The sequence below is a fragment of the Leptosomus discolor genome, chromosome 2 (genome assembly GCF_034619465.1).
Source record: "Leptosomus discolor isolate bLepDis1 chromosome 2, bLepDis1.hap2, whole genome shotgun sequence".
Classification (NCBI taxonomy): domain Eukaryota; kingdom Metazoa; phylum Chordata; class Aves; order Leptosomiformes; family Leptosomidae; genus Leptosomus; species Leptosomus discolor.
The window spans coordinates 71,856,324-71,873,588 of NC_141392.1; the positions used below are offsets into that span (position 1 = coordinate 71,856,324).

At 36.5% G+C, this 17,265-nt stretch overlaps 1 protein-coding gene across 4 annotated transcripts in view; it reads left to right on the plus strand.

Annotated features, from left to right (window-relative positions):
- FAM184A (family with sequence similarity 184 member A) overlaps positions 1-14,933 on the plus strand; it is a 78,036-nt gene extending 63,103 nt beyond the window's left edge. For 2 of the 4 annotated variants that reach the window (XM_086461263.1, XM_009948515.2), the window contains 9 exons: positions 488-700; positions 1,876-2,029; positions 2,440-2,567; positions 4,577-4,761; positions 5,273-5,419; positions 8,411-8,528; positions 9,234-9,338; positions 12,922-13,124; positions 14,852-14,933. In XM_086461263.1, the coding sequence (XP_086317389.1) occupies positions 488-700; positions 1,876-2,029; positions 2,440-2,567; positions 4,577-4,761; positions 5,273-5,419; positions 8,411-8,528; positions 9,234-9,338; positions 12,922-13,124; positions 14,852-14,933 (1,335 nt within the window). The remainder of the gene's footprint in view (positions 1-487; positions 701-1,875; positions 2,030-2,439; positions 2,568-4,576; positions 4,762-5,272; positions 5,420-8,410; positions 8,529-9,233; positions 9,339-12,921; positions 13,125-14,851) is intronic. The other 2 variants (XM_009948513.2, XM_009948514.1) reach the window with 2 other exon arrangements.
- The last annotated feature ends 2,332 nt before the right edge of the window (positions 14,934-17,265 follow it).

The following is a 17,265-nucleotide window of genomic DNA, read 5'->3' on the forward strand; positions in this document are numbered from 1 at the left end:
TACTGGTAAGACAAGACTCTATCATATGAAAAGATACAAAAATGAATCAATCTAGATGTCGCAGGCTATCCTCCCCTATGAGCTGCAGGATTTTCCTTACAGAATTGATGTGATCTTCCCCTGAAGAACAGTTACTTTAACAATCAAGTGTTTGATTTCAGACCTTGATAGTGTCATTTTTATTGATCTTACACAAAACCTAAAAAAAAATTTTGATAATTCAGCCATGAAAAATTGTGTTATAGGTGGCGCTGTAGTATGAACTGACAGGTGTGATAACCCTTACAAAACCCTTTAAGTGTAATTATTATATCCGTGAGATGATAATATTAACAACAAATTCAGTGAATGGATGACATTGCTTGTCTGTCTTTTAGTTAAAGTTCTGGCTTTAAAATTTCAAGTGTTCTCTTCTTTTGAGAGTTTTTTTTCAGAGTTAATGTTACATTAATGACTAATGGATATTTGCTGTTCTGTTGTGGGTTAGATCTCCTTACTGAAGCAGAACCTGGAGATGCAGCTTTCCCAATCACAGAGCTCTTTGCAACAGCTACAAGCCCAGTTCAGTCAGGAGCGACAGAGGCTGACTCAGGAAATCCAGGAATTAGAAGAGGAGCATCAGCAAAGGCATAAGTCACTTCAGGAAGCCCATATCCTTGCCTTTCAAAACATGGAAGAAACAAAAGAGCAAGAACAAAAGGCATGTTCATATGGATATTCCGAACTACGTAGAGAACGTTGCCATTTTAGCAGTTTATGTACACAGTTTGAATTAGTGAAGTATCTGCATAACTACTAAATTTCCTTTTCAGCTCATGTCTTATAGTAACGTTTTTATCCAGTTAAATCTGATTAAGACATATTGAAAAACATTTCTAATACTGGCAGTCTCATGTCTTGCTTTATGCTTTACCCATATATGCGCATATATATATGTATATATATGTGTAAAACAATTATCAACACACACGTTTCTTTACAGTAGTTTGACATTGTTATCCATAACATTATATTCTAGTTTTGATTTGGAATGGGTTTCTCTGTATTTTCCATGATAGTTACCTAATTTTGCATGTGTTTTCTGATATTTCTTGTCAATTGATGCCTTTTGTAATGTATTTTATATTTTCATTATGTTAAAAATTGTATAAACTATGTTCTGCAACTTGCAAGATAATTTTCATGTCCAGAACAATGTCACACCCAAGATATTTTTTTAAAACCTTGACTAAACCAGCTTTAAAACTGAAATTTTGGCAGTGTGGTACTTAATAGGGCGTGTGCCTTAAGTTGTTAGGGGTTTTTTGGTTTGTTTTTTTTTTTTAAGTTCAGATCCAGAATGTACCTATGCAATCAATTTTCCCATTGTCCCCACTTAATGTATTTGGTTCACATCATAGACTGGTCTTGGAGCACACAAGGTAGATTCCTTGTGTTCAAATGAAACTAGAAGATGGGCACCAGGAACATTATGCTTCATACACTTCAATAGGGAATAAACATGGGTGTCAATGAGGAGCAAAAATCTCCAAATGCGTGTTGCGTGCACACTAGACCCGTCTATGGATCTGCACCATATCACATAGCTTGCTGTTGTAAATATATCCATAGATTGGGGTTTTTTTTACTTTAACAAATGTGAGCAGAACAGAATGTTTGTGCACAGGTAATCTTGATATCCATCAGCCACTGACAAGAAAAAATATAGTAGTAGGATAACTTAACGAGAGAAGAGGATATGAGCAGTATTAGTGCATTTTTAATAATTTCTAGAGTATGCCAATGCCTGCTTTTTGTTGCCAATTTTTATTGTTTAATATTTTATAAATTCCCTAAGCTGGTATAGAATAAATAGTGTCAATTTGGATTTCATAGGAATTAGAAGAACGTTTACAACAGAAGCACTCAGAAGAACTTCATGCGCTGAAAGAAACACATAAACAAGCCATGGAAGGTTTCAAATTGGAGATGGAACAGGAACTTCAGACTCTACGATTTGAGCTGGAGGATGAAGGAAAAGCTATGTTAGGTATACTATTGTCAAATTTGCAAGTGGGTCCAAACCCATTATTCCTTCTCATACAAATACACACGCACATATATGCATGTATGTGTGTGCGTGTGTTACAACACTGTAATGTATCTCAGAGTCATTCAATGTTGACCTAGTTGTTCCTCTTAAAATCAGTGTAAGCTCTAACAGGTAAGCCCAAACTGTTCACTTTTGAAAGTCTTACCCTTAAGTTTTTTTGGAAGGAGTAAGTGACCAAATTTCATGATGGAGAATGTTTCAGAAAGTAACAGGAATAGAAAGACAGAACAGTTGCTCAGCAGCTGTAAACTGTGTGTTAGGTCAGCAGCAATATGGAGCTGCAATGTTATTGTTAATTAATGTAAACATTTGCAAAGTAAACTTTTCTTTTTGTTCATGGTAACTAGCTTCCTTGCGCTCAGAGCTGAATCATCAACATGCAGCAGCAATTGACCAGCTAAGGCACAACCATCAACAAGAACTGGTAGCTGCCAAAATGGAGCTTGAAAGAAGCATAGAACTCGGCAGGCGACAGGTAGGAGGCATTGCTGTCAACTGACTGTAAAATTGCATAATCACTATTCTTTGGCTCTTAGCTGGAGGCAAGAACTGTGTGAACAAACAACGAACATGTAATCCTTCAGCCAGCACCAGCAGATAATGCATCCCTACCAGTTTACCTACATTTCCTTGCTTAGCTTTTTCTTCCATTTAACAAACTTCATTTGAAGCCCAGTAAAGGCTCCCGTGTCAAGGTAGTTTCCTCTCACAACTGCAGCCATCTGGGAACACAGTGGCTTGCCGTGGGAGGAAAGTGCCAATTCTTGCAAAATTCTACATCCTCATCTGCCAGTAGGTCTTAAAAAGGAAAAAGCTGCTTCTTTCTGAAGCCTAAACGACATGGCTAAGAAGTGGCTGCTTAAAACCAAATGATTGCTTCAAACTTAAGAGGTAGCTTAGTATCTTTGTTTTCTCAGGAGACAAATTGGAAAAGATAAATTAGCATCTAAAGAAAGCAGAGAAGACAACATAACAGCTTGCAACTGCTTATTAAAAAAAAACACATCCAAAACAAAAAAAAAAAAGTTCCACCCAAATCCCAAAGCCAGTATGGACTACCTTTGCTTTCAGCAGCAAACTGATTCATTTACTTTTATCTTTTCATTTTTCACTTCATACACAATCAGTTTTTCCAGTAGTAACTAAAAATTAAAAGCTTGATCTCTATAGAAAGGAAGCCAGACTCCTGGAAATAAGAGGACCAGAAAATTACTTATTTATTTGCCTATACAATGGGCTTTTCCGGATTGTTTTACTGATAGTCCATCCCCAAGGAGGTGGTGTGGTTTTAGAAATACATTAACAGAGGAAGCAGGTTTAGTTGGATACAGCGTTTACACAAAAACAGAGACAAAGATGAGCCTTTATTTTTTTCTTCCTCGCTGGTCTAAAAGTGTGAGCTCTAGAAGCAAAAATGTGGTGCTGTCAGCAGTGAATGAAAACATGCAGGATTTAGGAGGATGTAGTTTCAGTCGTGTGTTGGTTAAGCCTAGAGTGTGACACCTAAAGGAGACATCAGAAAAAAGTTTTAATTACAAGAGCAAGTGTTTGATCCAACGAAATGCCGTGTACTTTTGGCCTCAGTACAATGATTGGCTAAGCACGAGCGTTAGTGGTACTGAGGGCAGAGCAATTGTGTTTTCTTGTGTTAGAATGCTCATCAGTTCACAGATCAGAGCTGAACTAGATGCAGAGAGAGGTCTGAGCGGGATGATTGTATTTGCTACTTTTTGAAATATTTAAATATGTGGATATAAATTTTCCACTGCTTTTTCTTATAACTTTAATATAGACTTTCTATAGGGAGGTAGAGAGTTATTTTTAAAGGTCTATTCTTAAAGTTGTCCTATAAAATTGTGCATAGGATATATTTGAATTTTCAGGATGTGTGAAGGCGCAAAACACAATTATACATAAAACTACTTTAAAATGTCTGCTGATTTTCTATCTGTGCAAACTATATGGTTATGAATTATTGTAAGAAATGGAATAGATGGAAACGGAAAACTTCTGAGTCAGTGTTCATTGGTGCAGGGCATACATCTTGACCTGTTTTGTTCCATTGTATGGTTGTATGGGGCTGTAAAGGGAAAAACATTTTCTCTACATCATATGTTGAAGAGGTAGAAAATGCTAAATGCCCAGCCCCCTGGTTCTTGGCAGTATCTGTTTTTTTGTTGTACGTGTGGGCAAAAGGAAAACGTGATGAGCTCCGCGAACTTGGACAGGCAATGACAATGACAAGTTTTCAGACTTCTCGCAAATGGAAGTTGTTTGTTACATAACTTTGATTTCTTCTTTATCTGTACTTTGACACAATAAAAAACCACACTGGTTTTAATTACAATTTGTCGACAACAAAAACTGAAATAATTGTCTATTGAATGGAAGACTCTGCTCAGATGTTATCTTCCCAAAGCAAGTATTGTGTTTCTGAGACAAGTCTATTGAAAATATTTTTTGCTGCTGCTACTTATATCATAGGAGAAAGAATTTTTATGCCGAATATCAGATCTACAAGATGAACTGAGACACCGAGACCATCATATAGCTGAACTGGACAAAGAGATTCTGCATCTCCATGAAAATATAAGTGCATTGACCAAGGAATTAGAGTTTAAAGGGAAAGAAGTTCTTAGAATACGCAGTGAATCCAACCAACAGATCAGGTATGAATTTTTCCACTCTAAGCTCAAATGTGTATTGTTTCACATATTGTTTTGCTTAAGAAATTTTACCATTTGCAGCTTTTAATTTATCCTCTTAATCAAGTGATGTTATATATCATTTAGTCGTCTTTAGAAAAAGCTATCCCCATTACTAGCAAGGTTAGTGAATATTACCATCCAGTTAAGCTGCATTTCAGTGATACATTTTGGCATATTTTAGTAACAGTTCACTCAAGTGTTGGTTTTTGGTGTTGTTTTGGTTTTGTTTTGTTTTTGTTTTTTTTAATTCATGATGTTTGATTATTTGAAAAAGCATTAAAGGAGATGCATTTTCCATGAAATAAGCGAGAAGATTGGAGGACAGTAAGTAGTGGGTTTTGATGAATCAGTAATTCCTTCTGTGTTGTCTGGTATTGTATAAAAGCCATGAGAAGCATGGCAGAAAATCATGATGAATAAACAAGTCTGATTTTAGAATAACTCTTTTTTTAACAAAAAATAAATTAAACAGGATGCATGAGCAAGATTTAAGCAAGAAACATGAGAAAGAACTGGATGTCTTGACAGCAGATCACATCAGAGAGAAACAAAGCATGCTGGCAGATTTTAATAAGACCCAAGAGCTCCTCAAGGAAATTAATTCAGCTTTACAAATTTCGTAAGTTTTGTTGCGTTAAAAAAATCCGTATGTAGCTGCGTTTGAGTGAATAGTTTATTCTGGTGTCCATAAGTTGCTGAAGATATTGCAGAGATGCAGATGTGCAAAAACCTCAATCAGGTACAGGGCTTAATCTTGCATTCTTTATAGGCAACACAGTTCTATAAGCTTTAAGGGATTTTAGTGAGATGAATTGTTAGGGATTTGAGACTGAAGAATTTGAAGTAGGAAAGATATTAAATCTGTGCAGTTCTTAGAAAATCAGAGAAAGCATTATTTCATGTTTTTTCTCAAACTTTAATACATCTTTTTTGAGAACACAAGAGTTTTGTCAAGTTTGCAAACAGTACAATATTTGCTGTCAAGAACTCTGATTATAGCACGAGTGACGCAAACATTTTCAGGCTTGCAAACATAAGGAAAATTAGTGTCTGAAATGGATTATATGAGCATAACAATAACAGAATGCTTAAGAGTGTCTCCAAGTCAAAATGCCACCTGGGGTTAAACCACCTCGGGACAGAAGTGGTGTAGTAGTGTGTTGTCTAGCTGGTGTTTTCCTGTCTTCCACATCCTTCGTTCTTTATCTGTCTGTGACATAACCCATTTGGTCAGGGTTTTTGGCTGAGGCCTCATTGCGCATTGAGGGCTGCCTGACACAAAGTTGTCACTGAGGGATTTGTATTTGCAGCACAAAAGATTTGTGGCAGAGAAAACAATTGGTTCTAGGTATATGATAGAAAAGTTTTGTAAGTAAATGTCAACTAAAAACGGACAATAAAGCCCAATCACTCAGAAATTGTCTTCAAATACAATGGGTATAAAATTCTAGTTCTTGTGCCCTGATAAATGTAACAAGTTGCTATTCAGTGCATTAGGTGCGAACTGCCTCCTGTTTGCTGCGTTTATCTTGTATGAGAAACATGCCTGTGAGCAGCCACCAGAACTAGGTTTTGGAACTGTTTACCCCACTTTTTCTCCCATGAAGTTGTTTGTTTTTCAGTGTCCTGAAATTTTCTGAATTCACTTGGTTCCCTGCTCCTGGTTCTTGCTCAACTTAAGAGCTGCAAGGAAGCAAACACTGGCCTAAAGACAGCAAACATTGTCTAGGGTACCCTGACCTGGCTTTCAGTATGTTAGCTCTCTCTACTTACACGGAAGCAAGGAGCTGTCAAAAGAGGAAATGCTGTTAAAAAAACCAAACAAACACAACAACAACAAAAACAAACAAACAAACAAAACCCCAAACAACAACAACCACAAAAAAAAAAAAAACCAACCAAAACAAAACAGAAGAGTTTTATGCAGCTGTTTCTTAAGTAACTGTTTCCAGGTTTGGCCTCACCTAAAGCATGGCCTTGTGAATGTTTATGAAATGGAGAATCTGTCTTACAGTAACTGAGAGAGGGTATCATTAATTAGGCTCTACAACCAGAATCTTTAAATTACATATTATCTCTTTGAAACAGAAAAAAACCCCAGTTCTCTGAAATACCTGAAAATGAAGTGACAGCTGCGCGTAACTATGTACTGTACTCTGGGGATCCGAATACAATAGCTTAACCCAGCATAAAATGTATACACAAAAATTAAGCCAGCTGAGCATATTTCTGTTCTGCTGAGTCAAATGCCTTTTCTGAAAATAAAAACAGTCGTGTTGTTCACATTCATGATGTTTTATGTAAATACATTATATAATCTTCTCAGACTATGTTCAGGTTATTTGAAAGTTATAAATATAATTTAATATAAACTTTTTTTTTCAGATGCAACTCAAAGTAAGAATCACGTAGCTGCTTCTGAAGGGAAAATATTTGTCTAAAATGAGAAATGTCTACTTCCAGGTGTCTTATGGAATTAAGTTTGAGCTGACTTAGACACCTTAAATTCATAGATTTTTCTCAGGGTTTGTTTTGGATTTTTTAAAAAATTTTTTCAAGTTTGTTAAATGTCCTGAACCTGTTCTGAAACTTGGTTTGCTAACCAACATGAGGGCTGAATATGTGAGACAAGAATTTTAGTAGTTTCCTTTAGAGCCATGTTTAGCACCCTGAGCGTTATATTTATGTTTCAAAGAGACACAGTCGTTTGAAATTGTCATGTCTTCAAACCTTGTTCTTTGAGAAGAAACAAGGATATTTATGCAGTTACTTGAACAATTCCTCTTTCAGTTGGCTTATTTCACTTCTCTCCTTTAATGCTTTCCTAACAGGCATTTCAAATTTCCTCCTATTTTTTTCAAATGTTTATCAATTGCTACATTTCTCTTAATCCGGATATCCTAATATCCAAGTGTTATTGCTTTTCTTTTGCAGCTCATTCCTTTATTTCATCTCTATTGGTACTAAGTTGCTTTTGTGGAGAGGAATTAGTTACCTATTAGTCTTCACTGTCCTTGGATATCTTTGTTCCAGTATGTTCTACATGAACTGAGGAAGATGTTGCCAGCCTTTTCTGTCTATCCAGTTTCTGCAGCACCACAAGCATGCATCTTTATTCAGAGTAGTCATCTATAAAAAGAAAAAATTATGCTGTTTGTTTCCCTCATCAAGAAAGTGAATTGCCAGCTTTTAAAATTTAAATTAAGTAGTCCCTATATTCTACATAAGAATCAATCTTAACTTGTCTTCTCTAATTCTCTAGTCCATATTATGGTTTCAAATGTCTTGTTTTCAGTCTGACTTCCAAGAAGCCTTTTTTCAAACACCTAGTACTGCAGGCACAAGAAGGGTGTTATGTTTTTGTAATTTTGCCCAGATTATTAGTTACTGGAGCAAAGGTTATGGTTATTGTTGATTTTTTTTTTTTTTTTTAAAAAAAACTAGCTAAAGCTGAATGATAGCATAGAAATTAATTTACTTCAAAGTGATAAGAAAGTCATCTTCTGGTTTTACTCCCTGAACTCTCTTTTGTACTAATCAAAGATGTGACTGTTCACTCAGCATTTAACATTGGATCAGGCTAAAGGGGGTATTCTTCTTTCCTATAAAGTTTAGAAGAAATGGAAGAAAAATATAAAAACAGAGAATCAAGACCAGAAGACTTGCAGCTTATCTCAGAACTGAAAGACCTAATTGCAGAGCGGGACCAACTCATAAAGAAGTTGATTGTAAGACTTTTATGCTCTCTTGGTTTAATATCTTGACAGATACAAAAGTTAACCTAATTCAAAGTGTTTGAAATGTATTTTAGGAAGCAATCTCGCTAGCGTGTTATTCATATCCTTTAACACATTATTCCTGTGGTTCCCCTGACTCATAATAGTAAAACTAATTAGATACAGAGAGTTTTGCACAATCAAGCATAATACATTATTACAAAAAATATTTCAGTCTGACCTTGAACCGACGTCTCCTATCTCCAGTCCTGGAATAAGCCAGCCATGTAAGCCATATAAGAAATAGTTTCTTCTATGAGGTTTCTAAGACCAATTTCCTGATCCACTGAGCTTCCCAAATTCAGAGTGCAACACCCAGGCTCAGATTAGTCTCATTAGATCCTGATAAAGAAGCAAGAAGGAGTGAGGAAATTCAATTTAATTAGAGATCAGAAGTTAACTATACTGAGTCTTTCCCAGTGCATAATCCATTAGGCTATGCTTACTCTGGAGCATAGAACTGCATAAATAGAAATCATTCAGGTTATTACATATAATAATATATTAAACATATTAAATATGAAATGCCATTTTTAGAATTACCAGTTTCTTTTAAAATGTAAACATAAATTAATTTAAGACCATTTTATAGGCAGATTTGGCCACTAACTGACTGAAAATGCATAAAAAGAAGTTTCTATTTGTTCTTCTTTTTAGGAGGACAAAAAGTTCTATCAGCTGGAGCTAGTTAACAGGGAGACTAACTACAACAAAATGTTTAATGCAAGCCCTAATGTTGGTGTTATTAATCCATTGGTGAAGGTATGTTCCATGGACTTCATTGCTAAAGTGAAGAAAAAGAAATCTAAACTTAGGATGTAGTAAAAAGAAGAAATATATGTGTGTGTGTGTGTGTGTGTGTGTGCCTGCGTGTATACATACATCACTCTTAAAAGACGTGTTCGAAACAAGGAACATAGTTTTCCATTTGTCTCTACTCATTTTTGTGTAGGTTTGTTTCTTTTGTGTTGTTGAGAGGTCCACTGATATTGTTGCCCTAGTTTGCTAGACATGTATGACATAAAACAGAGTTCCTTCTCACAATACTACACAATCAAAATAGAAAAGTGACAGAAAGGCAACAGCGGGCAGGACTGTAGCGTATAATAGAGAACAGTGTCACCCACAACCAGTTTTAGTTTCACAGTTTTTCTTGGTCATTTTGGAAAGTGCAAGGGCAATTTCATTTTTCAGGTGGTGCTCAGGTTGGAAGACCATTAGAGAGACAGAGGGAGAGAGGACACTAAGGGAAAGTAAAAAGAGGGAGGGGACAAGTATGAGAAGGGCATGGAATGAGTCTGAATGGAGAAAGACAGAGTAATACTGGAGAACTGGAGTGCCAAACCCAGGTATGGACTGCGGGGGCAGCAGGAGGTGGAAGTCGGTTCTCTAGCCTTCTCAGTTATTGTCACCTCTTATACAAGTGAAAACCTTCAGTAGCAACCTTCTCCAGTTCTCTCCAACCTGCTGAAGAGCAGCCGGTGAAGGCTCTACTGTATAGGCAGGCATAGTAGCCTCCCTGTCACTTCAAAAGCCAGCAGCATTCCTTCATTTTATTTCTTTTCACCACCTCAGGAGTCAGAATGAGTCCTCTGCCATTTCCGTCCTCCTTGTGACAACCCATAGGTTATTTCACCTGCATGGAAAAGGAAGAGATTTTTCCCAGCTGTAGAGGCAGAAGAACTCAGGAAGGTTCTGAACCAGAGGGTAGGTAGCCCAAGGGTCACACAACACAAGCAGCTGAGATGCCCAGGAGCTTCAGTGATCGAGGTTCAGGGCTCTGTTATTTAAAAGCAGGTCTGGCAGTATTATTTGAGATCAGGCTGTGTTATTTAGCTAAGCCTTATTGTAGATTTACATCAGATAAGCATATTTCCCACTTCTGCACAAACTCTGCTGCGAATTCTGAATATTCTCCTATGTTTTTCGAGGAGCCCAACAGCTCTCATAAGCTTATCTGTGGATGCCTAACTTCTGTGCACAACTACATAAAAGAACTTAGTTTGGGCCCAGAAGAGACCATACCAGGACTGCCAGATACAATTTGAATACTTTGGTTTTATGTGATAAAGGTTGTTTGAAAATTTGGAAGTTTGTCTGAATCACTCATTTATAAAGGTGTGAAATGTAACCATCAAGTATGTAAGCTTGTGTTGTGTGTGAAATCTGAAGTGTTTGGGAAAAGTACTTCAACATCAGATTTCCATAGTGATAATTCATATATTTTTATAATATGCTTCTATCACTTAAAACTGTTTAGACCTTAAAACTGTCCTGTATGCCAGAACATTTTGATCTCTCATTTCATGAGTTGTGGACTATGTTACTTTATTTTGTCAAAGCACATACTGTGTTACTGGAGAATGAATTACAAAGAAACTGAAAATCTCATTCTCTTTTGTAATAAAAAGACAGAATTTATGAGTTACTACAGGCTTTGCATATTATTGCAAAATTACAGCCATTGCAGTACGTATTACAGCTTCTCTAATTTATGCAATGGATGTGTTTAGTATTACATTGTCACATCTGAGGTTTCTTAATACTTTGCATGAATTCATGGAAACAATACTCACAATTTTGTCTCTCCAGATCTGACTGCTTCAGAAGCTTAATTATTTTATTTTATAGAGAATAAGATATGAACTGTAGTATTTTTCTAAGCACTTATGTGGATAATACACATTTTCCAGAAATGAGCCACCTATGAAGCACATAGATTTAACTACAGTGTTTAACATACCGCCTTAATTACAGTGTATATTACCTTGCAGATGTATTTTACATACGGTTGGTTAGTTTTACCAAACTGTTTTTTCCTCCATAATGTTATTTTGTGCTTCTTCAGCTACTACAGAGGTAGTAAAGTGTACAGGACAATCTTAGTTTAGTTCTTTGCAGCTAGTGATCTTTCACTGTGATGCTTAAAAAAGACTTTTTTCTGTTATAGCTTTCTGTTAAGTTGTTAGGGGGGTTTAATTGTATTTTAACAAACACAACCGCTGTTGCGGCTACAGTCAGCAGCATTTGCATCTGTCAGCCCTGGAGAGGTCAGGCACTGAAAGAGAGCAGAAGAGAAGAAAGCAGAGACAAACAATAGGACTCTCTGTCTGTCTCCATTTGAACTCGTGCACACCCTCAAATAGAGCCACTCTTCTGTTTCAAGTGGAATTCTGCTGGAAAATATGATACAGAAACAACATGAGATTCCACTTGTCTTTCACTTTATTTAGTTCAAATTTGTGTAGTTCATAAGCCCTTAAGGGGATTTTCTCCTAGCTGCTATGTTAGGGTTGCATATATGTAATTGAATAAAAGTATTTATTATATATTCAAATAATACATAATTCATGAGAATAAATGAATCCATTCATTCAAAAATACTATTTTTGGAAATAGGCTTTTTAAATATTAATATTTTATTGTGGACATGGAATATTTGATAGAAGTCAGAAAATACGCATGGTGTCCTGTCACACAGCTATTTTTAAAAAGCTATAGAATTGTTTGAAGCATCCTTCTACATTAAAAAAAATTATAAAAGTAGAGAGTATAAATACTGATTCCTTTGTATGATGTGTTCTGGAGAGCAAAATAGTGATCTAAAAATAAGTCCTTCAGTATTTTGAGTCCTTTGAAATACTATCAGTAGGATTAGAGAGAGCATTAAGGAAAGAAAAATGTTCAGTTGTGCCATCTGGCGGCTAGAAGCTGCAGCCGTAGTAGCATGAGAAGCCTGGCCTTTTTCTGGTGCAGGAAACTGAACTCCTATACAATGATCTTACCTTTAGCAGCATTGCTGTAAGGCTTGCTGACTACGAGGGCGTAATTGCTTTCAAAGAAATGTAGCTGCTTTTCTAGGTTCCATGTTCCGGTTTCCAAAATGTGCCTCAGTGATGGGGTGAAGCCTGTTGGAGAGACTCACCTTTTTCGTCATGGAAATTTGCTGTAATTACATTTGACAGCCAAGCTGTTTCACTGGTATCAAGAAAAGATTTAAGTAAACATGAAAGGTTTAACAGACTAAGTTACGATTTTGTGGAAAACTTCCTATTTCCAATGTCTTGAACAGCAAAATGTTATAATATACTCCTTGATTATTACGCTAAGTCTTACTAACTTAATCATCTTGATCAGAAATTTGATTTTTCTGTGAAAATGTGTGGTGTTCAGGTCTGGTCAAAGCAAACAGTAAAACCACAATTGGAAAAAACCCCAAATCTCTCCCAATTGCTTTCCTTCAAAAAAACCCTAAACCAGCCAGTGATAAAACTTCTACATTTGCAAATTTCCTCATCTGTCCTGGTGCAAGAAGCCTTCCTCACATGTGTTATTTTTAATGCAGCAAAAGAAGAAGAATGATAAATCAACAAACAGGTTTGTGAGTGTCCCCAATCTAAGTGCTCTGGAGTCTAGCGGAGTGGTGGGCAATGGACATCCCAACCGCCTGGACCCCATTCCTAACTCACCCATCCACGATATTGAGTTCAACAGCAGCAAACCACTACCACAGCCAATGCCACCCAAAGAGCCCAAGACGTTTTTGAGGTGAGCACTGCCTCACCAATCTTTTTTTTTTCTTTTCTTTTTTTTTTTTTTGCTTAACTCAGGAAAATTTTGCATTCCTATTGAGCTGAATCCCACTTGCTTTATGAACCTTTCAGAGGTAACAAGTACTCTTAATGGCATTTTAAATTTTTTACATTATATTTGTAACCTCTTTATAGTATTCCTTTTTATTGTAGACCTTGTTGAAATGTGAAGTATTTTCTCACTTTTTCGTAAGTCTTGAACTTTGAAAACCTCTTTAGGTACTTAGATACATGAACAGAATTCATGTGCTTCCAATTGTTTACATATATGAACAATTGTTTTAAATGTTCGTGTTATTTACTGATTGTCATTTAGGAATTGATACTAGCACAGAATTTCTCTTATTCAGTATTATGTGATAATGGTTTTTATGTAAGAACTAGTTTCTGTGCTACAGGAATGTTTTGTGTTTCCCCTTTCCTCACCTTTATCAAATCGTTTCATAGGAGTAACCTTACTACAGCAACAGGAAATGTGCATGCTTGGATGCTTAATGCTGTGCTTCCAGTAATCAAAACCAGCATTAAAGTCTCAATTATTTCTGTCACAAAATAATATAGTGAATTGGATAGCTTAAAAACGGCATTTTTGAGGCAGGATTTAATCTTTCGGCCTTACGTGCGTACGTACTAAACACACGGAAGTGCCACACTCTGTATAAGCTCTTACCTCGAAGTTGGCAGCTTGAAGCAGTGTGTAATTACCAGTTCCACAGTTGGTGGTTTCCTCTCTCCTCTGGCTTAACGCAAAAGACCACGTACCTAGCAACTGCTGATTATCAGAGGAGACAGATAATAGATTCTAAAACAGATAAGGGAAAACAATCTATTTCAAGAAGACATTTTTTTTAAAAAAAAGTACTGTTGCCTATTATTTTTTCCTGTGCATGTAAGGGGCATGAGCGTGCTCTGATATCTATAACGTGCATGTGCATGAACTCGTGGACTGTGATGCTGGAGTTTCCATTCCAAATTGTTTTGTGCTCTGCATTATCCAGTAATACAGTAGGGATTATTTTATTACTGTTTTTTATAAAGTGTGTCATTAAATTGAAATTAATCTCTTTCGCTCACTTTGTGAGAATTTTAAGTGTTCGAGGGGGGACCAAATCTTGTTTGCTGTGCAGCAGTCTCTTTTTTCCTAGTACATTAGCATATTTTAAATGTGTGCATGAACCACACAAGTGTGATATTTGTGATCGGTGTTAAGCATTAAAATAGCGTGTATTTTTGTTGGGTTGCCAACCAGTCTTTGTGCGCACATGTCTACAAATATGATGCTCGCATCATATTTTTGAAAATTAACTTTACCACAGGAAAAGGATGCTTAAAGAGGACCTTCTACAGTCACGCTTTACCAAGAAAACCCTTTTTATTCTTCCTGAAAACCTACAGCTGTTCATGAGATTTTAAATTGTTTTCCAAAATATTATTTGCCCGCCCTGTACTGTGGCTTCTGAACTCACTTGTCCATGCTGCTGATGCTCTCCAATGGAGTGGATGATCACAGATTCTATAGGGAGACGTTAAATCATGTCCGGAGGCACACTTGATAATTAATCCATGGGAAAAACAGACTGTGTTCGTTACTGAACATTCTCTGTGATTTTTTTGCTCCTAACATTTGTATTTTTTTGTGTAGTTGTGGGATAATTATGTTTGTTTTTCCTTCTGTGAATTTAGCCCTCCTCAGACTGATGCTTCACCAGTGGCTTCACCAGATCCACAACGCCAGGAGTGGTTTGCCCGGTACTTCACGTTCTGAGAGATGATTTGTTTTTGTGGCACAGCGTGATGTGGACTGTTTATAAGAGCATGACCTTAAGTAAACCCTCATGTGAACAAGCTTTCCTGTAATTTGTCGAACACTGTGAATGAGAAAGTATTTGTCTTTCTGATTTGAAACTGCACTGTATTTCATGTTATATTTGTTGGAATCACTTGACATGGTACTATATAATGTGTGTAATTATAACTATTATTTTTATTTAAAATGGAAGAATCTTTAAACTTTGTAATTACTACATAATAAATTTTGGTAGAACAAACATAATGCTTTCCCCCTTTTTCCTATAAATGTGTTTTCTTTGATTTCAGGTAAGGCTTTTCCCCCCAAAATAACGTAATTGCATGGTTACTATAAATACAATTTAAACTGTAAAAGGAAAAAAGTATATACGTCTCTCTCTCCATTTTAGGCAGGATGCATTTAATGCATCCCAATTCTATTCTGTTGCTTTGCAGCAGTTTGAAAACTCTCTCTAACATTTAAGAGGAAGAATGTGAATGAAATCAAAACTAGTGTAGCTGCTAGCCTTTGGAGCAGAGTGATTCTGCTAAGAGGATGAAAAAAGCCCAAACCAGGAGCTGTTCACTGGGGAGGGGGGTTGACTCCTTACCTGTCGCTCATGAGACTTTGACATCTAGTTATAATCAAACATTTTATCATTGAGTTTAAGCAGAAACTGTTCCCACAAGTTACGTATTTCTTTATGAACATTAACAAAACAAATGCTTGAAACATTTAGAATACTGTACTAAGTATCTCTGCATAAGTCAAAACTCTACATTTTGAGCGTCTAGTCCTTCTTGGGATAAAATTAATGTCCGAGATGAAGAAAGAAATCAAACCACCACCACCCCCCAACTTTTCCCCATTTATACATACTACAGGTCTCATTAAATCTTAATTACTGTCCCTTGTCTATATTAGTTTTTTTCTTCTTCTTAAACTGATAAATGAAAATGTCTTTTCAGCTAGTGAGCATGATTCTCCAATCTACACATTTTACGATGCCAGTGTTGCTCAAGGAATTCGCTGCAGCATCTAGAAAACTAGAGCTTGTTGTCTTTTAAAATATTTTTTCATTCAAAGATTACCACAAAGTAACTCACACTGGTAGTCTCAGGGAGAAAATTGTCTCTTTGTTTTATGAATGTATTTTTAAGCTGAACCTCTTACCTTTTAAAAGCAGGAAAAGATGTTTGAGTTATTTGAATAAGGTTTTAGTTAGTATAGACAAAGGTCTTGAACTTTAGTATTTCATCTGAAGCCCTAACTACATCCTTTTTTCGCTATATGCACAAAGGTAAATACCCAGATGAAGATACTTGCTAATTACAGTGCGTTTTGTATGTAGTATATGTATAAATGAAAAATTTGTATGTTTTCATAGAAACAATATAAAATCTTCTAAATGAACATTTTAAAACTTCTATCTTATAATTCAGCTTGAAAACTCCACTGAAAGCTGTATTCTGGTGATGCTGCCATGGATTAAGGATGTATAGAGCAGATTTTCTGTAGCTGGTGGACCAACTGTAGGTATATGCAACTTTTTACTTTTAGAAGAAAGCCATATTGGGCAAAATGTCAGATTTCTTGGCTGTTACCCAAAATAAAATACACTAGCTCATTTTGTTATAATGTTCTGAAGTGAGTGTTGCGTATTTTTTCTTGCATGCTTTGCAATGGCTCAGCCTTTTTCTCCTGTCCTCCGCTTCATTTGTACATTTTTACATACGCAATCAATCACTGAACAGAGATCAGAAGATGGTAATACCTGCATTTACTTCACCTATTCAGCAAAAGGTGTGCCCATTGGTTTTTTGCCAGTAGGCGTCTGTCTTTCGGAAGGGAGAAGAAAGTTAAGCACCCAGTCGCCATGTCTGCCACAATCAGCAGCTGTTCCACTACCCAGTCAGTCTCTTAAAAAACAAACTCACAGTAACAGCCCAAAAGCAGCCTGAAGAAACTAGGAAACAACCTGATTTTCTACCAAATGGCATTGGGAACTCTGTAAAACGTATTCCGACAAATCGTTAATGTCTAGCATTTGGGATTAATACAGGAACTTGCATTATCACCATGCCATCGTGTCCCTGATCTTTGCAGTATCTGGTATTCTGGAGGAAGCTAAAAGTGCATGTATTCACGAGTGCCGTTGCGCAGAGAGTTCTGCAAAGTCTCTGCTCACACGTGCGTGCAGCCCTTCCCAGCTCAACAGACCGCTCTGAGTAAGGAGGTACGGAGCTGGCGTGAAGTTGCACAGTATTATTTACAACAGTGGGAAAATCTTTTTGCTCTCTCGGGAGCG